Source organism: Podarcis pityusensis (assembly GCF_964106645.2).
Source record: "Podarcis pityusensis genome assembly, chromosome: 2".
NCBI lineage: Eukaryota > Metazoa > Chordata > Lepidosauria > Squamata > Lacertidae > Podarcis > Podarcis pityusensis.
In genome coordinates, this window is record NC_138029.1 from 84,066,718 (window position 1) to 84,094,639 (window position 27,922).

General features: G+C 39.5%; 1 protein-coding gene and 1 long non-coding RNA gene across 7 annotated transcripts in view; both read right to left on the reverse strand.

Annotated features, from left to right (window-relative positions):
• The window catches only part of ARHGEF3 (Rho guanine nucleotide exchange factor 3), a 121,050-nt gene that overhangs the window by 74,416 nt on the left and 18,712 nt on the right, over positions 1 to 27,922 (reverse strand). For 3 of the 6 annotated variants that reach the window (XM_080996789.1, XM_080996788.1, XM_080996787.1), the window contains 2 exons: positions 22,432 to 22,501; positions 3,423 to 3,485 (listed from right to left, as the gene is read on the reverse strand). In XM_080996789.1, coding sequence (XP_080852915.1) covers positions 3,423 to 3,485; positions 22,432 to 22,501 — 133 coding nt within the window. Of the gene's footprint in view, positions 1 to 3,422; positions 3,486 to 10,927; positions 11,060 to 22,431; positions 22,502 to 27,922 lie in introns of those variants that run through there. The other 3 variants (XM_080996790.1, XM_080996792.1, XM_080996791.1) reach the window with 3 other exon arrangements.
• Positions 24,261 to 27,264, reverse strand: LOC308472227. The gene is made up of 3 exons (XR_013983370.1): positions 27,198 to 27,264; positions 26,523 to 26,564; positions 24,261 to 24,530 (listed from the first exon to the last, which is right to left on the reverse strand). It is a non-coding gene; the product is annotated as an uncharacterized lncRNA (long non-coding RNA).

A 27,922-nucleotide genomic window follows, 5' to 3' on the forward strand; every position in this document is an offset into this window, starting at 1 on the left:
GATGGAGATAGACTGAAATTGCAGAGTTTTGAAAAATTAAAAAACAAAGTGCGAGACTGGCTTCATTATTTTCAGATAATGGAGGCATTTAATTTGGACAAGAAAATTGGCTTCCAGGTGGAAAAATCAAAATTAGAAACTGAACTGCTAGAACCCAAAACTAAGATTTTGTCAAAGATGTATAACTTGCTGTTGAAATGGAACACTCAGGATGAAACGGTGAAATCTGCTATGATTAAATGGGCACAAGACGTTGGACATAACATTATGTTCGCTGACTGGGAGCAGTTATGGACCACAGGTATGAAATTTACGGCATGTAATGCCTTAAGAGAGAATATTATGAAAATGATATACAGGTGGTACATAACCCCAGTCAAGCTTGCAAAAATCTACCATTTGCCCGATAACAAATGTTGGAAGTGTAAAGAAACTGAAGGCACATTTTTTCACCTTTGGTGGACGTGCCCAAAGATTAAGGCTTTCTGGGAAATGATATATAATGAACTAAAAAAGGTATTTAAATATACCTTCTTGAAGAAACCAGAGGCCTTTCTCCTGGGCATAGTCGGCCAATCGGTGTTAAAAAAGGATAGAACTTTCATTATGTACACAACAACGCAGCAAGAATACTCATCGCAAAGTATTGGAAGACACAAGAGCTACCCACACTGGAGGAATGGCAGATGAAACTGATGGACTATATGGAACTGGCGGAAATGACTGGCAGAATCCGTGACCAGGGAGAAGAGTCGGTGGAAGAAGATTGGAAGAAATTCAAAGATTATCTGCAGAAACATTGCAAAATTAAAGAATGTTAGAGTGATGTTGGATTGAAATTAAGTGGCTTCTAGCTGTACAGGCTTTAAAGTTATATATAGATCAAGATTAAGGATTAGGATTAAAAAAAAAAGTTAAAATAAATAGAAAATTGGTTTTTAATAGGTAAAAATTTAATGTTATATTATATTAAGATTAAAGATTGGGATTTAAAAAAGGGGGAAAGAAATTGCTGGACAAACAAACTGAACTAGAATACAAAAGAGGGAGGTATGAGGAGGTCCAGAAAATAAGTAAATTTAAAAGTGGTGATGAAAAGGTGATATTGTTTTTAACTGTTTTCTTTTATTGTTTTTTGTTTTTTGTTTTTTTGTACTGTGTATTGTGTATTTTTGTATTGTGTATTTTTCTTTTTTACTTTTAATTCTTTGTTTTTAACTGTTTTCTTTTATTGTTTTTTGTTTTTTGTTTTTTTGTACTGTGTATTGTGTATTTTTGTATTGTGTATTTTTCTTTTTTACTTTTAATTCTTTTTTATTGATGTGTCCTTTTTTATTGGAAACTTTAATAAATATCATTTAAAAAAGGGAAAAAAAGAAAATTGGCTTCCAGGTGGAAAAATCTAAATTAGAAACAGAACTGTTAGAACCCAAAACTAAGATTTTGTCAAAGATGTATAACTTGCTGTTGAAATGGAATACTCAGGATGAAACGGTGAAATCTGCTATGATTAAATGGGCACAAGATGTTGGACATAACATCATGTTTGCTGACTGGGAACAGTTGTGGACTACAGGTATGAAATTTACGGCATGTAATGCCCTAAGAGAGAATATTATGAAAATGATATACAGGTGGTACATGACACCAGTCAAGCTTGCAAAAATCTATCATTTGCCCGATAATAAATGTTGGAAATGTAAGGAAAACGAAGGTACATTCTTTCACCTTTGGTGGACGTGCCCAAAGATTAAGGCTTTCTGGGAGATGATCTATAATGAAATGAAAAAGGTATTTAAATATACCTTTCTAAAGAAACCAGAGGCCTTCCTGTTGGGCATAGTCGGCCAATTGGTGCCAAAGAAGGATAGGACTTTCTTTATGTATGCCACAACAGCAGCAAGAATACTTATTGCAAAGTATTGGAAGACACAAGATCTACCCACCTTGGAAGAATGGCAGATGAAGGTGATGGACTATATGGAACTGGCAGAAATGACTGGCAGAATCCGAGACCAGGGAGAAGAGTCGGTGGAAGAAGATTGGAAAAAGTTTAAAGACTATTTACAGAAATATTGTAAAATTAATGAATGTTAGAATGATGTTGGATAGAAACTAAGTGGTTTCTAGCTGTAATGTTATAAGGGAATATGAAAAAATGGACTATTAATAGGTAAAAATCTAATGTTACAATACTTTAAGATTGAAGATTAGGATAAACAAAGAGGGGAGGGATTTGCTGAACTAACAAACTGAATTGGAATACAGAAAAGGGAGGGGTGAGGAGGTCCGGGAAATAAGCAAATGAAAGATAAGTGATTGAAAGACCGAATTGTTTTTAACTATTTTTATTTTGTATTTTTCCTTTTTCTTTTTTTTTATTGTGTAATATTTTGAAAATCTTAATAAATATCTTTAAAAAAAATCAAAAAATCCAAGGCTCATGCAGGTTTATTCCAGCTCATATACATCATTCTTAACCATGGTTTAAGTTTATTGTTTATACATTTGAGAACATTGTTAATCTGCCCTTCATCAACACACAATCCTTGAGTAGGGTAATAGTGAAATAAATTTAAAACATTAAGAGCAATTTCACTGAAATCAAGTCACGAGGCATATAAAAACCAACACAGACACCAGCGACCAATTAACAACAATTGAAACAAAATCAAATAAAAAGACACTTTCTATTCAACAAATACATATGCAAACAATTGTATTTTCAGCTGGCAATGCAGCTTGGTGGTTTAACATGAACATGTGAACATGACCACGGATGTATTATGTCCAAATCAGTCCATATTATTAAAAGTGCCACTTTTAATATAAGCCTTCATTAGGGATTCAAGAAAAGTATTAGGATGGAATTAGTTTCCAAGTGCATTTTACAACACCAGTATAACTGGTGGTTTAACATGAACATGTGAACATGACCACGGATGTATTATGTACAAATCAGTCCATATTATTAAAAGTGCCACTTTTAATATAAGTCTTCATTAGGGATTCAAGAAAGGTATTAGGATGGAATTAGTTTCCAAGTGCATTTTACAACACCAGTATAACTCATAATCAAGTAAAGTCACAGCAATCAAATCAAGCACAGGAATATATTTCTGCATGGCTTAATGTTTTGGGGTTGCACGCAGAAATTTAAGCTGTAATATTAATTTATCAGCAGGAGTTCATGCAACAATGTTCTGTTCCACTTGCACTATCTTCCTGGACATAAAACTTGTTTCCTTGAATTACACATGCTTCAAAAATAGAAAGTTTTAAGTTTGTCAGCAATATTTCAACATGCAGAGCAGAAGGTATTTTATGACAGGAACAAACAGTTTGGCCCACAAATGGTCAATGTTATTCCCACTCTAGCAAACCACTTTGGGCACATTACATTTCAGAAAACAATTACTCACACTTGAGTCAAAGCTGCAGACACTGATTATATCTTCGCTCTGGGCGCTCTGCTTGCGTTTCTTCTATTAAAAAAAAAGAAAAAGAAGGGCTCACATCTTAGCAAAAGACCAGCAAACAAAATACTTCTTACATGTTTATTTTTCAACTTATAACATTATAATACAACTAAAACATTTTTCAAGTGTTTACATGGCCACAGTATCATATGAGAGTTGGACTGCATACTACCACCAGCAGTCTAGACACCTGAAGTTTCAGGGTGACCATGTAACAACCTTTGTTTTTTCAACAGATGCTGAATGAATGCATAGTGGCAGCCCCCTGGCACCTTACTCTCTTTGAGTAAATGCCAACCAGCCAGCAGAGCATTTGGCTAATGCTAACTGAAGCACTGCTGCCGGGAATGGGCATGAAATCAACTCACACAACGTCACCAACACAACAATCCCAAAGATACCTACACATAAATGGGGAAGGCCAACTTTGTACTGTGCACCGATAGCTAATACAGGGTTTCTCCAGCATAACCTGAAACTCCAGCACCAGAAACAAACATTCTACATCAAAAACATTTAGCCCTGAATACTTTTAAAAGGCTATACAGAAGTAGTTTTTTTAAAAAAAACTGAAATCCTCTCTGATAAGCACAGCTTCTTTGAGGTTTGTTTCTTTCAAAGAGACAACTCCAGGCACAGGTACATTTGTATACAACTTATCAAGCTGTCACAACTGGCAACTTAAATATTTCCTGGTAGAAAAGATATGCAGAAGATAGTCTATAGTGTAGACTAGAAAGCTCTCTCTTTCATGAAAATCTTAACTGTTGCCTGTCCTTAAAAGATACCGTTTCACGTATAAGACTGGAAAAGGTGAAAGCACAGGGGACATTCTAGAAAAGTTGAGTTTGGGGCTTAGAAATAATAATAAAGTATGTATGCAAAGCAAATGGCAAACCTGCAATGACATCACAGGGTGGGGGTCAGGGTATGCTTCCTATCCTGCTGTGTTTGAAGATAGGTAGAAGCTATTCACTAATTCACTCTTCTCACTTTTTTAATCACATTGCCCTGCATCTCTTGCATGCATACACTTCCACATATGCATCCTTCAACCTCAATAACACAAAGTCAAAAGCGCCTCTTATATTTGTACATTCCATGTAATTCTTTTCCACACATCTCTGGAGAACCTGGAAAGAGCTACCAAAAGCGTAGCCCAGAGAAAGAAGGTTGAGAACCACTGCTCTAACTAAATAAATTAAAAAGTAAATTCAACCTGTAATTATTGATTGAACAAATTAACCTTTTAATATAACCAACATTGAAATTTAATGGCATACCAACTTACACATAATGCATTCTCACACTAGACATACCTTTTTGCTAAAAGTTTAGACAAAAACATGCCCCTGCCCTGATTGCCTTTGTGGGAAAGGCCTGCTCAAAACGGAGGCCCCAGCATGGTTGGAAGTGGGTAGCACTAGGTGACCATCCGCTCCCGTAGTTGGGTTGGGAGATGGCTGCCTCCCAGGACCAGCCGCAGAGTGTGGGAAGTGCCACCCTACTGGAGCCCCAGGTGAGCAGATATTCTCGCACTGGGCATCTTATACAACTATACCTTTTCATAAAAGATTAGGCCCATTTAATGCAAATCACATTTTAATTGGTCATTTCAAAATGGCAAAAAACAAACAGGTCACTTGCAGAATGAAAACACTCACATATATTTTATGTGTGGCATCTTACCCATTCACAAACAATACCACTGTTAGCCACTAAAATATGTTAATATGAATTTTAGAATATTAATTCAATTTATTTTTTCTTTACTTCATTTGTCATTAAAAGGAGAATTATAACTTTGCCCTACCAAGTGAAATATTGGTAGAAAATATGTTTTCCAACTGGAAAATCACAGCCTACTTATTAGATTGCTGTGGCAGGTAAGTAAACCCATGAGATTAGTCTATTTTTGAAAGAACCACTAATCCTAGGCTATTGTATCAAGTAATCAAATTTCCCATTTGGCATCTGTGATTTTTATTTCAAAGCAGAAACCTGAGTAAGACATTAATAATAAAAGGCAGGACATTTTTAAATCTTGCACCAAGGTTCAGCCTGCTTACAATTCTACAAAGAAAACTGGCATCAAGTTGTGTAACAGGAGATCACTTCAACTGCTGTGGCTTATTTCAAAAAACTCTTTTTAATAGGCTTCATTTTGCTACCTATTGCAGGGAAAGACACATTAATAGTTCTTTAAGTAACCTTGCAAATGATAAGAAGGTTAATCTATTCCTGACAGTTTTATATCCAATTTACATTGGATCTCAAATAGCTGAATGAGAACCACAGGTGTGAGGTCCGTTGAGCTTGTGTTCTACAAGTACCAAACTTTATACCAACTACACCAATTTAGCTAACCGTATAACTGTGGATAATTATAATTATAACCTGTGAAAATACAGAGTTAAAAAAGAATGAACAGAAGCAGGGATTGGAGCAGATTGCTCTGGCCTGTCAATTCAGTGGGTGTGTTTTGATGTATTACAAGTGGTATATTCAGTTCCACTGTGAAACTGAGGATGACTTCATGTCAGCTTTTCTGTTCGAGGTGGACTTTGGCATCTACATCCAAACATTATGTTACTTTCAACAAATGTGGCATTGTAGCTGAACGTATGCAGCACATTATGCCAGGAAGCTGGTGCCAAACTATTGTCTTGTCTTTATGCTTTAGGAGGCCCCAGTTGCTTTTTGTTCATGTTGGCAAGCTTGCCATGGCAGCAGGGAACAAAGTCTCCTGTTAGCTTTGTTGCTGCCACAGAACAGAGTAAGGGCCTCAAAATATCACAAGACTAAGAACTGGGATATTCTGCTGTTGTTGTTTTGCATTTTGTTGAATAGAGACACACAGATGTGCACAAATATTCTAATGCACATCTGTGCAGAAGGATACATCAAAATAACTAGCTTGCTTCCAGGCAGTGCTTATTATTTCAGTGCTAGTTTACATATATACATCAGCTCTCATACCAAATACTTATTTTATAATAATAATAATAATAATAATAATAATAATAATAAATTTTATTTATATCCCGCCCTCCCCAGCCGAAGCCGGGCTCAGGGCGGCTAACAACAATAAAACAGTACAAAAGTACAGCACAAACAACACTCTAAAATCATTCATTATAAAATTAATTAATTCAAGCCACTGGCAACCATTGGGCCAGAGCTCCGCGAAGATTGCCGAGGGAGGGAGTCAGGCTGTGCCCTGGCCAAAGGCCTGGTGGAACAGCTCTGTCTTGCAGGCCCTGCGGAAAGATGTCAAGTCCCGCAGGGCCCTGGTCTCTTGTGACAGAGTGTTCCACCAGATCGGAGCCACGGCCGAAAAAGCCCTGGCTCTAGTTGAGGCCAGCCTAACTTCTCTGTGGCCTGGGACCTTCAAGATGTTTTTATTTGAAGACCGTAAGTTTCTCTGTGGGGCATACCAGGAGAGGCGGTCCCGTAGGTATGAGGGTCCTAGGCCGTATAGGGCTTTAAAGGTTAAAACCAGCACCTTAAACCTGATCCTGTACTCCACCAGGAGCCAGTGCAGCTGGTATAGCACCGGGTGAATGTAATCTCACAGCGAAGACCCCGTAAGGAGTCTCGCTGCAGCATTCTGCACCCGCTTGAGTTTCTGGGTCAGTCTCAAGGGCAGCCCCACGTAGAGCGAGTTACAATAATCCAGTCTGGAGGTGACCGTCGCGTGGATCACAGTGGCTAGGTCAGGGCGAGAGAGGTAAGGAGCCAACTGCTTAGCTTGGCAGAGACGGAAAAATGCCGCCTTTGTTGTAGCTGCAATCTGTGCCTCCATGGAAAGGGAGGTGTCGAAGATTACACCCAAACTCTTAACGGACGGTGCTGGCACTAATTGCGCCCCTGTAAGAGATGGGAGTTGCCCCCCCAATCCCATATCGTCCCGTCCCAGCCACAGGACCTCTGTCTTCGAAGGATTTAGCTTCAACCGGCTCCCACGTAACCATCCAGCCACAGCTTCCAAACATCTGGTCAGTGTGTCTGGGGCCGAGTCAGGATGGCCATTGATCAACAGATAGAGTTGGGTGTCATCAGCATACTGATGGCAACCCAGCTCAAAACTCCGGACAAGCTGGACGAGGGGGCGCATAAAGATGTTGAAAAGCATCGGGGAGAGTATCGCACCCTGAGGTACTCCACACACCAAGGAGTGGGGCAATGACAATTCCCCCCCAAGCGCCACCCTCTGTCCCCGAGCAGAGAGAAACGAGCGCAGCCATTGAAGGACTGTGCCCTGGATCCCCACGTCGGCAAGGCGGTGGTCCAGAAGTTCGTGATCGGCCATGTCGAAAGCTGCTGACAGATCTAGAAGAATCAGCAGCCCCGACCCACCTCGATCCAGCTGTCTACGAAGATCAACTGTTAGGGCAACCAGAGTCGTCTCGGTCCCATGACCCTTTGACGCCACCTTTTACCATTTGTTGGTTTTTTTCTATCCATATGTACATACAGCCGCTCTTGCAAGAGGCGAGGTTTTCTTAACAGGAGTGATGGTTCTTGGAAACTTTACTTCTTTAACACAGTTCTTGCTCTGCCTCACAAACTGTGCTTACAGCAAACAGAATTCTATTTCTACAGACTATAGAGAAAAGGAAGGAGTAGAAACCCCACTTGCTTTCACTTTTCATAATATTCAGTGGGAGATACATAAAAAGATATCCCCTTAGACCTTTCCCTGTATCACTGCCAAAACCATTCCCCTTAAAGAACAATACTATACAGTTTCAACACCTGCCAACTGAGGATAACACTCCATGCATCTGATAAAGTGGGCTCTGGTCCCTGAAATCTCATGCCAAAACATATTTCGTAAGTCTTATGGCATATTCAAGAGTCTTTTATAACGAGAGATGTATAGGTGAGTGAACTTGCATGACTGGAGGACAGGTAATATCATTTACCCTGTGATTAGCTTGGTGAAAGAGTGGAAGGGAAGAATCCTCTGCTTTGAGCCTATTTACCATTCTATAATTCAGTCTACATCACAGGAAACTCAACTGTCTTTATGACAGAGGTTTGCTTTTCCTGAGTGTTATGCATAAATCCTCTTTCATCAGTAGCTTTAAACCAGTGATAATGATAACCTAGACTTCTTTTTCCAATGTCTCATTTTAATTCCTGTAACTAAAGCCCCACTCTTTAATATAATTAGATATCTCTTTCTCATCTCCTGTTAAGATAACTGGTAACTCTTATGCAGCGTCACTCTTATGTAGCAAGACATTACTACCCTTGATGATCTATTTGATAAGAAAATTTAGTGGCTCTGTAATGAGCAGTTTTTATCAGACAGGAATTATGCAAAAACTTACAAAAACATGTGATTTATTCACACACACTGAAATAATAAGCACTTCATATAAAGTTATTTTGATATAATGTTTGATCTACATATAATATAATAGCTGGTCACCTGAACAATAGGCTGTTGATCCCATTTCTACAGTGGCAGTATAGCCTCCCCTCTGCCATGAACCTCCTGGAATACAAGGGTATCATGAGGTTGGAATATAGAGCACCCTCATTAATGCCTGCTTGAACCATTATTTTTCATTTAAAATCTTTCTGTACCAACAGAAAAACTGGCACTAAGCCCATAACCTGTTGGAGTTTGGCAACTATATTGCAGTAGTGTGCAGAAAGAAATAGTATGGTAAGATTGCTGGTTGAAGGGATAAAAGAAACTTAAGGTGTATTACTCATAGCAAACAGAGCCAGTCTAAGTATAGGTTTTACACTTAGCCAAGTTGGAGCCAAGAAGTCAACACTAGGACATGCTAGCTCATACTAATACTGAACTTGGAGAAGAAGTAGGAAGGAAGTAAAGTCAGAGATCTATGGCAGGTGTTGGGGAAAAGATGTTTAGGGTTCCATCTGCCAGCCTCCTTAGGTGTGACCTAGTTCAGAGTCTGTCAGGTATAACCCCTGGATTACATAAACACAGTGTTTCTAGTGTTCACTACAGAAAGGCAGGAAAAATAAATACTTCTGCAATACTAACAGCATGCAAATAGCAAAGATTATTCAGTTTTGGAATAACAAGAATAAGCACTTGTTTTAAGATGCATTGAATGTTTTCTAAAAAGGAAATATATACATTTTGACAATAAATAAATCACTTATTCATCTGAAAAGGACTCATGCAAATATAGCCATTTGTTGTTATGGATCAATGCTTTAGAAATTGCTTTAATCTTCAGTTTAGTACTAAATCGTAACTAATTAACTAATAAGTTTCACTTTACTAACTACTGACATATGGTTCACTTTCATGTAACATTTAAACTATTCTGGGAGAGATTTGAGGAACTTTTCTGATTATTTTTGTAATTGAATACTCTATGACAGTAGGTAATCTAAGACTTTTTTTCTCTTGTCAGCAATACATTTATAGCACTAAAGCCACAGAATTAGTAAACACTGTTTCTTTTAAAGACAGAAAATCTAATACTAAGCAACCATTAGCAGCATTTTAATTTCTAGAATGGCTTTATCTATGATTTCTATGATCTCTAAGAAGAGACATACTATATTTTCATACTATTCTGAAATCTAAGCTTAAGAATCTATGACTAATGTCTTTATGATAAAAACTTAACCATTGTACAATATCAGTGCTGCAATAAACTTTCCATGATAAGTTATCAGGAAACTTGCCTCTAAAAAGAAGTTTACTCAGAAACATCAGGAACTTGAAAAAAGTAGCTAGCCAGTTTAGCTCTTAGGAACGCAAGTAAAAACCAGTGAAAATTTCATTTAGGTCTTTAGATTTAACTTTTAACTGGCTTTTCAGCCGATGGAAGCCAAAGTGGCTTCCAAACTGAACAGAAATAAGACAACAATTTATAAAAACTGCAGTCAGAATAATTATGTTTAAAAATTTAACTCATATAATTAAGGGCAGCAACAGCTCACTATGATCAATCAACTCCATAAGCACAAAAAGGAAGCTATTTAGTAACCACCTCAAAAATCGATGGCCTGTCAGTCTCATTAGGAAGGGTTAAGAACTTAACAGAGGGTGTTAAACATGTTATTATTCAAATAGATGTTTCACATGTATTGTACTTCCATACAATGAGAGACAAAAAAAAATACTTGACTCATTATGGACTAGCAACACTGTCAGGGACTACACAATATGACCTCATTGTTGTTACCTTAAAATTTTTATTATCATCCAGTTAATGAATGACACCCAGAAGCACACTGTGACTGTGGGGAGGGCTGCAGTAACTGAAACACCAAAGGAGAAAAAATTGTCCTGTGTGTTAACTACTATGGATCCTACTTTTAACAAGTCTGGCTCTATTTTTATGAAAAAATATATATACTTTTTTAATTAAAAAAAGGCACCACACAAAACATTCAACAAAATACACCACACACACACACACACACACACACACACCTGAACTTACCTGATGATGCACAAAAAAGCAGCACCAGCCCATGAGGTACTGTACACATACACCACATCTACTCTTCACAGGTGCGCAATTCACAGTGTAACCTTCACAGCCATCTGTACCTCGCACCAAGGCCCCACATTTCCCCTTCAGTTTCTCTCAGCAGCAACTCCACCCTGCATAGCCAAACTACATGACAGGAAGTGGCGATGAGCTACTTGATAGAAGTGAAAGATTGAGAGATGCACAGTTTTTCATTTGCTGTATTTGCTTAACATATCTGACTATACCAAGTGACTTCAGAAAAGCAGTAGCTAATGAAATTCTGGCAAGAAACTGCCTGCATCTTTTTTCTTTCTCACAGAAAACATAGGCAATTGCTGCCCCTGCCTCTAATTGTAACACACTCCTAAAAAGAGACTCAACAAGACATTCTAAACTGACTCATAACACTCTGCCCAAATGTTCCATTTCTGAAGACAACATAAGTAGAAGCTAGTCTCAGTGGAATCTTCATGACAGCTCTTTTAAATTGTTCATGTTCTCATTAAAATCATTTTCTTTAACCTTTTTGTGTTTTGAATATCCACAACTGCCAGTATCAATTAAATAGGCAACTCAGCTCTTTAAAAGTCAAGTTTTCCTGGAAACATTTAGTTTCTTTATGTGATTTCCTGGTAGTGAGTGATTTCCTGTGTACATTTAATCCTGGTTTCAAACTCTTTTTACAAGCTGATTAAATGTAAACAGAGAAAAGAGTAAAAGATAATATTTTCTATCCTTCACCAACTACCATTAAACATTTAAATATTAGCATATTTCAATTTTTGCTTGCTGAGTAACCAGCAATGTATTCCTAGTGTTCTCAGATGTTTAGATGCAGGTGTTTTCCCTCAGAATGGTAGCGGGGGGGGGGGGGGAGAGAGGTTACATTCATCTTCCACATCTGCTCTGATTTATTTAACTATCAGCCCCCTAGCTGATGCTATCTGCATTGCAAAAAGCCTACATGTTAAACGCAAAGATGAAATTAAGTCTGGCCCTAAGCAGCATGCTTGCAAAATGCAATGTTAATAACAAATTTCTCAGAACAAACAGTACCGCAGAGGAATTCTGACATACAGTGGTACCTCAGGTTACAGACACTTCAGGTTACAGACGCTTCAGGTTACAGACTCCGCTAACCCAGAAATAGTACCTCGATTAAGAACTTTACTTCAGGATGAGAACAGAAATCATGCAGTGGCAGCGGGAGGCCCCATTAGCTAAAGTGGTACCTCATGTTAAAAACAGTTTCAGGTTAAGAACGGGCCTCCAGAATGAATTAAGTTCTTAACCCGAGGTACCATTGTCTTAGCCTTTCGACAATTATTCTTCCCCAGTTATCTAATCCTTCCTTCTTCCTTTTTTGAAAAACTCATGATGCCCAACAATCATTTGTCATAAAGTGACTAGGTGATGCTCTAGAGAAGTGCTTGCTTTAACAAAAGTGGCTAGTAAAGCCCACAGAGAAAGAGCATGGCCTAAACTGAACCAACTCTGTAATCTTATGCCCACTTATATTTGAATAGGCCCCACTGAATTCAGTAGAACTTACTTCTGAGCAGACATATATAGGATTGTGTTCTAAATTAAACAGAACTATCTGCTGTATAGAAAAGACATATTTCACATTTTATTTTCCTGCTTTTCAACGTTAACACATTGAAACACAATGTTAACACACCCAGCTCAGAGCCATATCTAACACTCTGATGCCCTCCACCATGCAGAACATCACTATGGACGCATCAGTGTGGCAAAAGTAATATCTGAGTTGGCTACTCTGCTGAGGGGTGCCATTTCCTGGTTACAATTTGTGCAAGAAAAGCAGGCAAAAAATAGGCTGCTACATTCATGTGAACTTCTGCTAGGAAGCAGCATGAGTCCATGTGGCCATGCTTGCTCAGGCATTTCTTCCTTCACATTGGTCTTCTATAAACACAGAGTGGTAGGCTTAGAGCCTTATATATACTGTCATAGGGCTTTCCAAGCACCACACAGGTAGATGCAGCATCAGGAAACATGTCCACACAGCAACAACACCCTTCCCTCCAAACCATCTTTAGTCTAGAATATGTCAGAATGGTTTCGGATTCTGTCCCAGATTCCAGTATTAGCAGCTGCTAACATAGTGACTGCATTCACATTCATGCTGAAACCACATGAAGAGCCACAGTGAACTTCAGTCTCACATATTTTGTGTACTTTAATTGTGGATATTTATATTTTCATGGATTTGTGAAACTTGGTTTTTATATTTCTGTAAATCACTTAGAAACCTATTTTGGCATTAAGTGTATATAAATTAGCAAATAATAATAATCCTCAATATGCCACCCTGAGCTCCTTGGAAGAAGGGTAGAACATAAATGTGTTAAATAAAATGAATAGCTGGATAGAATAACTGAGAAGTGCTGTGGCGTTGTAAGAAACAACATACACTTGCAAGATCAGGAGCTCCAACATGGTGCATTAGAATGTGCATCACATAGAAAAATTCCAGGACTCCACTCCTCTGCATTGTCCAGTTGTCTACTGGATAAACCTGAAGTGCTTGTTTAAAAAGTCACTGACCCCAAATTGCTCTGATAGGTTTTGAAGCACAACTCCTTCAATCACAGATTGATCTGAACATCCAGTGTGCTACAAATTGTAAACAAAAAGGGTGGGGGCAGTGGCAGGGAGGAGGCATAAAACATACTGCCCATTTCTCAGTGAGTAGAACTGAAAAGAGGTCAAGTTCATCTGTTGCTCACAAAGAACCGGCAACAGGACGACACAGCAACACCCTGTCCCAGACTATAATTAACAATGGGAAATCTGTAATGTAACAGCATGGGCACTTCATTTCAGAGGGTGGGTAACAACTCAATTTATCTTTTGTATCACACGCTGCTTGTAAATTTTAGTATCTTTTGTTTGCAGGACAGCAGGGAAGTGACAGGTTTATAGCAATGCTGAGCATTTTTACTTTTTACAACAAGCCACACCTATGAGCAGTCTAGTTGAAATGTTTTAAAGGTATCCAATGAATATTAATGGGATATTTTAGAGGCATTGCTTAACTTTGTTTTAATCTGCCTTATCTTCAGAAGACTCTGCTGGTAGCTAGACTTAAGAACAGTAAGTTAAAACCCATCACCAAGGTAATGTACTGTATCAAGCATCCAAGTTGTTTATCCCCAACTATTAAGACCTGTACAGTATAGTAATAGACACTATACAGTAATAGAATATACTATACAGTATGCAATAACAGAAAACTTTCCATGTCTTACAGTAAATGCAGGTTTGTTTGTTTTTCATTTTTAAGTAAAGATAAAATACTTCACACTTAATATAGTGTTCAAATGTTCCTACATTTTCTCAGTAAGTCCTACCACACAGCCCTTTAAAAGTCATATGTATTATCCTCATATTGCAAATGAGAGATTGAGGATATAACATAGTGGTTTGCCTCAGTTACTTAGTACATACATGGCTGACAGGATATTTGAAAAGAGGATTGTTAGCCAACAACTTACTGCCATACCCCAAAACGGGTGGGAGATTAATTGATCATTAACTCTAGAACAATCTAAGGGATGGCTACACCCTGGATACACAATTTTTAGCCTTCTATCTGAAAAGGTTTTTAAAAATAGTTTGATAATCAATTGAAATCCCATTAATCATTAAAACTTTAAGTATAGAACTCATCTCATGTAAAAGGTAGATAGAAATTGTGCTCTCTTAAAATTTTAAATTTAAAAACATATATACTATTGGAAATTGCACTCAAACCTAGCTAGTTTTTAATGTGTAGCCCAGGAATGGGGAACCTGTGGCCCTCCAGAAGTTGTAAAATTCCAACTTCTAGCAGTCCAAGCCAGAAAGCACCAAAGTCAGGGATGATATGAGTGTTGAGAGTCCAACAGTATCTGTTTGCTGACAATTCTGTAAAGTCTGCAGCATCTGAATTTTTTTTTAATTAGCACCTAAGCTTGAAGTTCATAAGAGGAGTCACTGAAAAGCAATCTTGTTTTTGCATGCTATGAAAGCTATCCTAAATAGCATATTTGTACTTGTCAGTACTTTCTACTACTGCTTTCTCCTTTGTTAAAAGAGAGAGAGCTATAACTGTACGTTACCAGTATACCTCTGAACAACAACTGCTGGGGAATGAGGGTGGGAGATGGATACTGCAGTTGGCCACAAAGGGATAAGAATGCTGGACTAGATTGGCCTTTGATCTGATCCATGAGGAGTCTCTTTATCTTCTTAATAGTGTGGTGTACAGAAACATTAGTCTTGCTCCTTTGTTTAGTACATCCAATCAGATGGCCCTCATCCACACAGGGCTCAACATCTCTTCATAGAAAAAAAAAGATCTGCTATCCCTGAACTAAATAACACTTTGTAGACAGAACCTACAACACACACATGAAATGCTATAACCTACAATATCCACATTTATACTCTGGAGTTACTGGCCATAGCCAGGAGCACATTGTAACATAGAAGTGATGGCAAGTCTGTATATTCCTGTTAACAGTAGGAAGAACTTCCAGAAGCTAAGAGCTTTCAACAGTGGAATAGATGGCCTTGGAAGGTGGAGGGCTCTTTTCCTTGGAGGTGTTTAAATAAAGGTTGCATGGCCATCTGCCAAGGATTCTTTAGCTGTGATTCCTGCATTGCAGAGGGTTGGACTAAATTAACCCTGGGGAAAGTGGAAGTAGTGCCAGTGGAATCCTCACCGGTGGCAGCCCAAGGAAAGCCCCCAAACAGAGCACTGGAGGACAAGGAAGAACCTGAGCTGTCCCAGGATCCTGAGCTGACCCCACTACCAGCCTGGAGCTGCGATAGCACTTTATCCCCTCCAGCTTCTTACTTGAGCCATATGAGGGACAGGGGTTTGGATACAGAAGCAACCCTGCTGCTCCATCATTCCTCACTGCTTCCCAGACAGGCTTTGGAATATACTGCCAGGTATTAAAAGCAGGCTGAATAAAGAACGCTTTTAAAGCCACATTGCAGTGCTTAAGGTGGGGTTAGTATGATAATTTTGCATTGATTCTGTGACCAGGGGCGTACGAAGTGGGGGGCAGAGGGGGAGAGCCGCCCCGGGTGCCACTTGGGGGGGTGACAAGATGGCCCCTGCTTCCCCCCAGCTGTAGCGCGGCCAAGGGTGTGCGCAGTCAGTATGCACATGCACAGTCCGTATGGAATGCCGCACATGCACAGCCCGTACAGACGCCATGCAAGCAGCAGCCCGTATGGACGCCCATACGGACAGGATGCCGCACATGCACAGTCCGAATGGATGCTGCGCATGCGCCACCGGGCGGTTCGCCCTGCCCCTTGGAATCCCGCCCCGGGTGCCGGAGAGGGTTCCTCCACCACTGTCTGTGACATCTACTTGAGTCCTGCATTTGGGCTATTTAATAAAGAGGTTTCTGACAGAATTGTGTCAGAGGGTTCACAATAACTTGGCAGTTGCAAATGGTTTAGATTAATTAATTACAACATTTTTGTTTAAATAAAAATGTACCCATGATTAATCAAGAAGCAGAATTTAATTCGTTTAGCTATTGAATTCTGCTTAAGAGTGGGTTTCTGTTTAATTTTTATATGCTGATATTATTATTCTATACTATTCTAATGATAGTTGAATGTTACTTTATTTGATGTAGATTGCTTATTTTAAATCTATGTTTTATTATCATATTTTTGTATTGCATTAGATTGTTATAAGGTGTACATTCTTTGTTTCTTCAGCTTGTAAACCGCCTTGAGTATTGTAAGATAGAAAGATGGTATGCAAATTAAAAGTGATGATGCATTGTGAAACACCATGCATGTTGATGTCACTGTGTAAATCCATCAACCAATCTCTGGAATTAGGCAATTTCAGGTTTTGAAGGCTAACAAACAACAAACAAACAAACGAGAAATATTGCAAGAAAACATAAGATTTCCCTAAAATAAGCAGCAAAGTCTCTCTGAAAACTGCATTTAACATAATCAATGTAATAATTTGGGGGGAGGGGAGTTGCTTAGCTGTCACTTTTTTATTATGGGCAACAGTGAATTTAACTGAGATTAACAATATACTACATTATGTATAGTATACACACAGATAGATTAACCGGTGTTTTTGAATTTTGTCTGGAATTGGCTACAACCATCTGTTAAACAAACACCACACAATGAGTTTCTGATAGCATCTCTTCCTTCTTGCCAAAATAAACTCTCTTGTTCCAGCAGAAATCAATCTTTTGATTGTAGTTAACAATAGTTCCAGTGGTCTGTTCATATAAACAAAACCAGTATTGAGTAAAAACATTTAGGATCCTTCCATAGAATGCATGCAGCTCACATGAAGGACAAAATTACTAACAGCAAAAGACAGTGTTAAGTGTCACCCATGTGCTACAAACAACCTTACAAACACTCTGTAAATGTGATTTAGGTTGATATGCAAGCTGAGGAGCTTTAGGATTTGGCAGACCTCACCTCAGCAGCATGCACTGAGCTGCACCTCTGCTACTAAAAATACGGCAGTATAAAATCATTGCTATGCCAATGGAACACTACACAACCACAGAGAGGCCAAAATGAAGCAGCACCAAGAGGCAGATCAGGGGAGAGAAGTGTACTTATGCCATATCTTATGGCTCCCTCAGACCTGGCTCTCTGCTGTTATGCCAAACAAAAAATAAATAAAAATAAATCATGACCGACTTCCTGTTTCCGGCGGTGGAAAATGGCTGATCCCACACAATCGGACTTCAGCCGTTCCGATAATTCAGGGCTGATATGGGGGTAATTAGCCCTGGCAGCCTCCCCAGGGCAGGGGAGGACTGTCTCAACAACCCGCGGTCTGCCCCAGATTGCCGATGTGGCAGACGGCAGGGGCACTGGGTCACGGAGCTAGGGACGGCTGACACTCCTGCGACGCCACCCCATAGCCGGACGCATCTGTTTGGGAAAATATAAAGATTTGGAAAACAAACAGACACGCTCTGAATTGAAGAAGCTGGAAAAAACCTGCAGTATGTACAGTCTCTGGTGCAAAAGATCGAACTTCAAAGAGATCCTCATCATGGCGTTTGGAATGTGGAGGGGCTTGGTATGTAAAAAAAACATTCTTTTATCCTTAACATCAACAATCCGTAATGCATGCCAAGTCTCATTAAGAACTTAAATTGCTCTTCAAAAAGTGAGTTCAGATGGACTTTCATATATAATTGGGATCTACTCGCAGCCACTTCTCTTCTAAGACCGGAAATGCCTGTTAAAGACGAAAACAAAGGACAAAGGACAAAATGGCGTCTCCCACCACGTCGTTATTGAATATCTGAAATACTTCCCTGATTAAGAGAAACAGGAGCTAACGGATGGTTGGTTATAAAGACTGGAAACAATATTACATATACAATTGTTTGCAAAAAGATGGTTTTTTTGATTACGAGCGAGAGAGAGGGCTAAATGGATGTCTGGCAGCCCCCCTCTAGGGCCCGGAGGGGGGACTGGGAAGATTCCAAAGGCCAATTGCTAACTGTCTGATATATGGCTACATTGCAAACAGTCTGTTTAAGATAAATCAACAAGGAGGGTACAGAAGGAAATTTCTCTCTGTTTCTTTGATAACACCTGGACGGGAAAGATTAACGATCTGGGAGCTGCCAAAATAACAACTCTCAAAGAGCTGGACAGAACTTTGAAATTGGATGCAATTAAATGAAGCGGTGCGATGAAAAAACAGCTGAAGGAGTACAATATACGGACAAATCTGCACTCCATAGGGAAAAAAAAGTATCGGTTTTCTGACATGAATGAGGATCGTAGAACCAGAGTCAAAATGTGGAAGAGAAAAATCGGACATGGAATTATGAATAACATTGAGGATGATGAGAGGCAGGACTATGATGTTGAATGCGCTTCGAAATTCAGACCGTGTTAAGTCAAAACAAAATTATTACAATTTGGAAGACAATTGGACCTTTTTTATTTTAGTTTTCTTATTTTTATTGGATCTGATTTGATATGTTAATTGGATGTTTTTATTGGAAAATTAATAAACGCTTTAAAAAAATAAATAAATCATGACCCATCTCCTACTGCTAGGATCCAATTTATCAGCCTTGAAGTTATAGCTTATTAATGGAGAATATAGATGCTTCTAGATGCGAACAGGGCTCCGGAACAGATCCCGTTCGCATCTAGAGGTACCACTGTACTCAAATCTTCAGGATAAAGTTTAGGATTTCTACCAGGAAGATGGAAGAACCCTGTGACAGTTTACAGCTGAAATGACTCATCTTCCTTTGCCCCAGGGAACATCTAGCACCCTTCACACCCCAGCAGTTGTCAAACTCCTCTCACTTGCATTTAAACTGTAGGCTTATTTTTACACCCACTCTATCCTCCATCCAGATGGGCAAAAAGTTTTACGAGAGTTCAATGACATACCAACTGGGCAAAAGTACTTGGATTGCAAAGAGTTCTGAGGGTCAGATAGAGAAGACCACATCTAGCCCCTGGACCTGGGGCTACAACACACCATAAAAAGACTCATTGTTTTGTTACTAAAGTGCAGTGAGCAAACTCCTTGTGCTGTCACCAGTAAAAACTAACCTCTTTTACTTTCTTTAAACCAGTAAGAACTTGACTCATTTAATAGTCCAGTTTATTTTAGTTGTCCTCACTTTACCCACACCTACGGGATCTATAATCAATTCTCTGCAGCTGGATGAAAGATTTATGAATTTCCATAAAACAGAAAGAGACTAATGTGTACAAAAAACTAAAAGGAGTGTTGGTGCCAAATGTGGTAGCACTGATGACAGAAAGTTGGCTCTCAGATTATTACACAGATCTCACTACACCAAGTCAAAATCCAAGCAGGTGAGCTGCATTACTTATGAATGGTTTTTTGTTTTGTTCCAAACTTTTCCTAAGGAGTCAGGAACATTTCAAACCATAGTAGAAGAATGATGGGTTTTATGGTGTTTGTGCACAGAGTGGACTTCCACCCTCACAACAGAATTTCCCCTTCCTCTCTTCACCCCTGCACCCAAACATGCTCCGAAAATCTGTTCTGAAGAATTAGGAAAATTTCCAGAGCAGATTGAGGGGGCCGCAAGGAGGAGGAGAGGAAGGGAAGGGGAAATCCCACTGTGTAAACAGAAGTCTACTTGCACAATGTTGGATTTTGCCCAGAACTGGAAATTACAACACAACCACTCTGCAGTATATCACTGCAGAAATAATATTTCTTTTGTAGCATATCCATACAGAGAGTTTAGATGATCATATCTTTTGCTTCAAAGGTATGAACAACCCTTTTGCCTGCACACACACCCTCTGTTCACATAAGAGAGTAAACAAGCTGAGCAACCATGGTTAGCCAGGTTATTAAACCAACTTTAAACCATGGTTTAATATCTTGGCTTTTCCAAAGCTGTTAACCATAGCTTCATAGCTTGACTGCTAGCTTGGACAAGGAAAGTTATGAAGGACCTGTGGGTAAAAGGCGTGTTTATATCTCTGCTTCATAAAGTAAGGCAACTGAAAATCAGGTTTATTACAAACATTTTTTTCTTAAAGACAATCAGAATCTTTAGCATACAAAAAAATATGGCTTTGTAGAAACATTTTAAAAGGTTGACAATTTAATTCTGTAGAAAAAGCATATTCTGGTGCCTTCAGAAATGCATACAGCATTACACAATAAACAGCAAACACCTGGCATGAATGTATTGAATGCTAAAGTAGTCCTTTACTAACATTTTATCTTTGGGCAACATATCTCAATGGGGCATATAAATTATCAATTGTATTTTGTTTCATTAGATGTGTTTAGGTGTCATTCAACACCTGTGGAATAAAAAAAAGCATAGATGAATATTTCTTTATTTTATTTAACAAGGTTTATGTGGTGATTAATCATCAAAACTTCTAAGCAGTTTACATACAATATTATAAAATATACATTAAAAATATAGATAAAATCAAATGATAAAAACAAGTTGACCTAATAATTTTAAAATATGAGAAAAATCAGCAACTATATAAGTATACAGAATAAAATAAAATTACATATTAAAATACGTATCAAAATTAGATGTCTGGGTGCTCATACCAAAACAAAAATGGTTTTAGCAGGCACGGAAAACAATACAGCAAAGCTGCCTGTCAAATGTCAATGGGCAGAGTTCCAGAGTATGTCCTACCACACTGAAGGATCATTTCCTTGCTAGTGTGGAAAAAACATTATGTAGCACTTGTAAAAATGCCAGTTCCTCAGATCAAAGGGGTCAAGTGGACATATTTTGGGTGAAGCAATGCTTCCAAATAAAGTGGTCCCAAACTGTTGAGGGCTTTATATACTAATAGTAAAACCTTGAATTTGGTCTGGCAACAAACTGGCAACTGTTGCAGATATTTTAACACCCCTGTCAGCTGTGATCCAGTAGCACTCTGCACTCTGCACTAATGGCAGTTTCCAGATCCAGCACAAGGAAAGCCCCACATAGAGTGTGTTGCAGTAATCCAGTCTTGAAATCACCAGTGCCTAAACTGCTGCGGACAAATTATCCCAGTCTGAAGTTGACAGAAGACACTTCTAGCCACTGAGGCTAGCTGGGCTTCCAGCAATGAAGCTGGATATAGAAGCACCCCCAGACTGTGTTCCTACTCCTTCAGAGTGCATTCCTACCCAGGACAGGCAATTGGCCAATTTCATGGATATGGGAACAACTGACGGTACCTCTGTCTTGCCAGAATTCAATTGAAGCTTACTTGCCACCATCCATACACTGGTTCAACCTCTCCCAACTCAGATGTTACGGACATCGCTTAATGAACACTCCCAACAGCTTCATATAGATATCAAATAACGTCTGGCATAAAATAGGACCTCTCCCAATGCTGCTCTCTGGATTCTGCCACACAGGCAGGACAGGAACCGATGTAGCATAGTTTCCCCAATTCTCATCCCATGGAACCAGTCAATGAGATACCATGGCCAATGGTATTGAAAGCTGCAAGGAGACAGAGAAGCAGGAGTAATCCTATTGTCCTGCTCTCAATAAAGGTCAAAGTGACCAAGACAAGCTAGGACCAATAGCCAAGGCTGAACACAGATTGGAATGGGTCTAGATAACCAAGAATGCCTACAGAAGATGATAAATTACTTTATTCTCTGAGAATTTGATTACATTAAAACAACTCAGCCAGCGTAAATATAACCTCTTATGAAAGTGCCATACAGTACACAATAATTTATTGGCTCCCTGACAAAAGTACAAGTTAAGCAATTGTTTCTGAAGTTGTGTCTTCAGGGGCCTTTAAAGTTCTGACTCTGCTTAATATTAATTACTTCATCATACCTCAGTTTGCATTATAAATTACGCTCTGGTGGGTGGAAATAAGAGTGTAAGAAAGGAAAATACAAACACAAATCAATCATCTAAAACAAAATCCCTTACCCCTCTGAAATTCCAGCCTTTGGTGGAAGTAAACAAGGAAAAGTTGTTCTGCTGCTGCTGCTGCTTAGGCCTGTAAGATGAAACAAAAGAAAGCATTTGTTTCCTGCATTTTTAGCTGTCAACAGTCCCTTCTCAAAATGGGCTGGAGAACAACACTTCAGTGCTTTCTCCAGGCACGATTTGCAATGGAACACTAAACCTTGGTTTAGCATTATAAGAATGAGTATATCAAAAGCTTCCACTTCCGTTTTAGAGTAGCTGCAGCATCCTGTGTTATCCAAATCAGGTCAAAGTGTGGTTAAGATTAACCTCAATTAGTTGAAACAAGCCAAATTCAGGTGGGTGGGGTAGAAATAAAATAAATTAAAAATTATTATTATTATTAACTACGGTTTGAAGTTGGATTATTTTAACTAACCATATTTATGATTGATCATATTTGTCCAGAATCAGACAACACAGTAATCTGTAGGTAATCTAAAGCAGAAAGGGATTTGCTTGCTTGCTTGCTTGCTTGCTTGCTTGTCACGCATTTGACTGGGTTGCCCCAGCCTCTCTGGGCAGCTCCCAACAAAAATAGTAAAAACACGATAAAACATCAAACATTAAAAACTTCCCTGAACGGGGCTGCCTTCAAATGTCTTTTAAAAATCACATAGCTGTTTATCTGCTTGACATCTGATAGGAGGGCGTTCCACAGGGAGGGCACAACTACCAAAAAGGTCCTCTGCATGGTTCCCTGTAACCTCAACTCTCACAATGAAGGAATCACCAGAAGGCCCTCAGAGCTAGATCTCAGTGTCTGGGCTGGATGGAGGTGGAAACGTTCCAAACTCTTTCTCGCAGCCACATTGAAGAAGGAAGGGTATGTGTGCAAGTCAGAGGCTCGCCAAAGCTCACTAAACAATGGTTTAGCAACAGAACCAGTCCTCTCTTACATGAACTCTTTTCGTCTCCTATTACCTTCTTTTAACTAACTGTACTTCTGAGATATTTCCTTTTCATTACGGTAAAATGGTTTCATATGAATGGATAGGCTACCAATGGCTGCTAGCCATGATGGCTATGTTCTATCTCCACTGTATACCTCTGAATGCCAGTGGTTTAAAATTGCAAGAATTCTACTTCGAAGAAATTAAATACAGTCGTTTCTTGGTTTTCAAACAGCTTAGTTCTCGAACGTTTTGGCTCCCGAATGCTGCAAACCCAGAAGTGACTGCTCTGGTTTGTGAACTATTTTTGGAAGCCGAACGTCCGACAGGGCTTTCACGGCTTCCGATTGGCTGCAGGAGCTTCCTTCAGCCAATCAGAAGCCACACTTTGGTTTCCAAATGTTTCTGTTCGACTTCCAAGGTATGACTGTACTTGGAGGAGAGAATGGAAAGGAAACAGGCCATCTGGACCCTGCACATATGAAATTGAGCTGTGCATTCTTCCAAACATCTGAGTCAAAAGCTTGGAGCTTTGCAGTGGGACATGTAATTGTTTATAGGTTATCTTCACGAACTAATTAAGCCTGAAAAAATTATGCAAGCTACGTTTTCTAGGCTATATGGAAATAGCCATAGATATATTTCTAGAGATCAGTCTTACTACTCTGAATTCTATTTTTGCCAGTTTTAACACACTACCTTTCCTTTGATGTTTCAGTCAGAGCAAACCACTTCACAGATCATGAGGACATTTGTCTTCTGCTGTTACTGTGTTTGCATTGTCAAAACCACCTTCACAGGAAATGGAAACAATCTTAACACCACATTCACAGACCACAATTACTAATTAACAAAGTGCTGAAGCCTGTGAAATCAACCTGTGTCCCACTGGGCTGGAGGGGCGGGGGCGGGGAATGATTAGCTTATTGTGGTCTAATACATGTGGAGGAAAAAGAAACACTTATACTTGGGGGGCTTGTTTTCCTACCATAGCCAATTCTCTTGTTATCAGCATGAATCAAGAGGACGCAACTCCAATTAACTTCTAGAATTACCAGCATCTAGCACTCCTTTTCCTTGGACAACTCCCAAGAGCCGACTATGCACTTTTGCAATGTAAACTTGACCTAGAACAACCTGTCAAACTTTCTTTCAATTTGGCACATTCTGTAAAGAAAATAATCAAATTTACTGTTTTAGGAAACAGATAAAGAAGGATCTGAACAAATACATACTTTGACAACACTTCTGGTTTATTTATTGTCATAATTCTGGCACTCATGTTAGTGTATATTGTGCAATTATGGGCACATGCAGACTTGGTAACATAGTCAAGTGCTCATCTAGTGAGAGTATCCCGAAAGGCACGATTTGTTGGCTAGTTTAGGAACACACTAGAGTCATCTCATAGTTTCCAAATGACTATGAGTCAAACTGATCTTGTAGTTTGCAAAACCTTGCACTTGGGTATGTGGAGGAGCGAAGAATTACACATCATTTAGATCTACTATCTAAAAGCAATTTAAGTGCTTCCATTCAAGAGAGATAGAACAATCATATTTCCAAGAATGTCAATCTCATAGAATTATGTGGATTTTATTTTGTTTTGAAATAAAAAACATGATACTGAGGTTTTGCAGGGGAGGGAGAATAAAGTCCAACTGAATTATTTTAATCAGTGGATGGGTACACAGGTGGGGGTGGGCATGGAAACCATAATCAGTACACTCTGTGTTCTTGAGTAACCCTGGATTTGAAGTGACTCATAGTCATTAGTAGCGCGCACACACACACACAAAAGATAAACACAGTATCTAATGGGCTACTGAGAAGATCAAATCCATCCGGCAGGCAATCAAGCCCTGGTGGCACAGGAAGGGGTGTGTGGTGGGTGCGGGCTACCCCGGGTGTCATCACTGAGGGAGGTGACCACGGGCCTGGCCTGCAGTGCGCCCAAGCCACACGTCTCTCCTGGGGAGTGACGCGGTGGCTCAGGCACCTGCAGGCTCCGCGCTGCCCAAAACGGCATCGTGGGGCTTGCAGACTCCATGGAGGTTCCATGCAACGTGCTCTGACCCGGCTTGCCCCACCCCTGAGTGCAGGGCATTTGCGCAACCCCGGACACCCGAGCAGCTAGCTATGCTGCTGTCAGGCCCAGGGACTTCCTGACCTTGATCATCCTTCAAAGGCAAACACTCATATGCTGATTATCCAATCCATAAAAGGTGGCTCTGTTTTACCAAGGTTAACCACCAATACCAGGAATGAATCTCCCCTCTGACTTAGACTCAGCCTCCTTCTGAAACTGACATTGATTCAGGGCTCAGTCTTGCACCAACTGGGAAGTTTGCCAAAGCATTAATTTACTGGTACTAGGAGCTGTCCACCTCACTTTGGGAATCTTTGTCCAAGAAGTTTGGGGACATTAAATTATAGTCAGGACAGACAACACCTGTGAAAGTTTTGATATCAGCTTTTGATATCAGTTTCGATATCAGCAGGCAAAAAAAACAACAGCAGGCAAAAGGGATGGGTAGAATCAGTCTGTATTCACTCTGACGTTCTGAGACCTGTGCTGAACAAGAAGAAACAACTAGTTCATTTCTCCACTAATTTTTCCAATCCGATCATTCAACAATTACCAAAAATGGACCTCTTAGCTGAGCCCACTTTAAGCTCCAACTGTGTGGTGCCTATCCTGCATTATGAGGGCCACCTGTACTGCCTTTCACCTTCATGCCAGTGCTAAGCAGGGAAAACAGCGCTAATTTTTACTACCACAGAGTTAATCCAAATAGCCTAGCCATTTTAGATACTTAGACGGTACGGCTTACCTAGAGCCTGGTATTTTTGCTTTGTATTCTTTTCTTAATACTGGATTTAAAAACTAATGTTTAGGCTTAGATTTCACTCAAGAGTTTTCCGGCAAAATATTCTGCATATACATTTAATTTTCATTTCCTGGTAAAACTGGCACTTTGAATACTTGCTGCATTATCTCTGCAGGGTCATTTTATTAACCTAATGAAAGATCTAACAAAACGAAAATGTTTTCAAGCTATTGGTTGTCACAGTTGGGTTCCTGTAGGAATATTTCTTGCATCAGTGTTGTCATGGCAATTTCTACAGAGAAAGCTACTGAATACACCCGAGTAATACCTGATGAAATTCCCTGGGAAGCTTCTTCGTTCAGAATGTCAGCTAAGAGAAGTACACACACAAGCCTCATCGAAATCTACACTGCATGATTTTTAAAATATAATTGTTATTTTCTGAAACATGTTATTTTCATACCCTATAGTCAATAGTCAAGAATGATGGGAGATGTAGTTCAGCAACATCTGGAGGCCCACAGGTTCCCCACCCTTGCTCTAGCGTGTACTAGATTGGGGGGCGGGGCGGAAGGACGTTTCTTAATGCTCCTCCATGCAAACAAAGAGAAAAGAAACCACATAAAAAAACTAGCAAGTCGGAAAGACAGCTCTATTAAGCCCTTTCTCCCAGGTATGGTAGTTTTCTATACAGAGGGATTTTTATTTTATTTTAATTGTTTTGTCAGGAGGAGCATTCAGTCCCACAAACTCCACACCAGCTCTGTAAAATGACACAGCCCAGATAATCATATTCAGAGTATGTACACATTAGCAGTTTGAAATGCAGCAGGGTGTTTCAAGTCGCATTTGTACTTGCCATACACACTAGACATAGGATGGAGGTATCTTCACCTGATGCACATTACCTGATGGGTTTCCCTGCACCTGCAAACGCTGCACTACTCCTGCTCAAGGAAGATGTCACATGTGCATGTACAATGGCTGTCTCAGCTGTACATACCTCAGCTTAACCACGACTTGAATTTTCCAATCGGATGGCAGCTGATTTGAGGCGTCTTTCTCAAGAAGCTACAGGATAACTATGGATTGTGATTAACGTCAAACACCTGTGCTGGGAGCGCAGTGGAGCTGAAGTAAACAGTAATGCGTAGATACTTCCTCAATGACAACCAAACAAAATGTGACATGGGGGATCTGGATGACTTCTTTCTGAGCACAAAAGCAGTTACAGACAGGCCCAAACTGGATTGGGGCCACAGTGCTGGGGTGCAGGAAAGCCTTCCCTCTGCACTAATGGAATATGTATCTATATATCTACATCTATCTATAGCTATCTATCTATCTATCTATCTATCTATCTATCTATCTATCTATCTATCTCTCTATCTCTCTATCTCTCTACCAACCAATCTACCTATCTATATATAACACACACACACACACACACACACACACACACACACACACCCTTCCCACCACAGCTAAAAGCTGCTGAGGGCAGGAAGGAAACTATGCAGCAGGTGAAGTCAACCTCCACTCAGCAGTGTAGCCTCAAACCAATTTACCACCCCCACAGTTGCTTTAGAGCAAAGAAAAATGTCTAGTGTTCTAGTTTTCCTAGAATGAAAAGTGTTCAGACTAAAACACAGAGCTGATACAATCACTCCAAAACCGATTAAAGCACAATGACTTACTTGTATTTCTACAGTGTAGCAGTAGCTCACA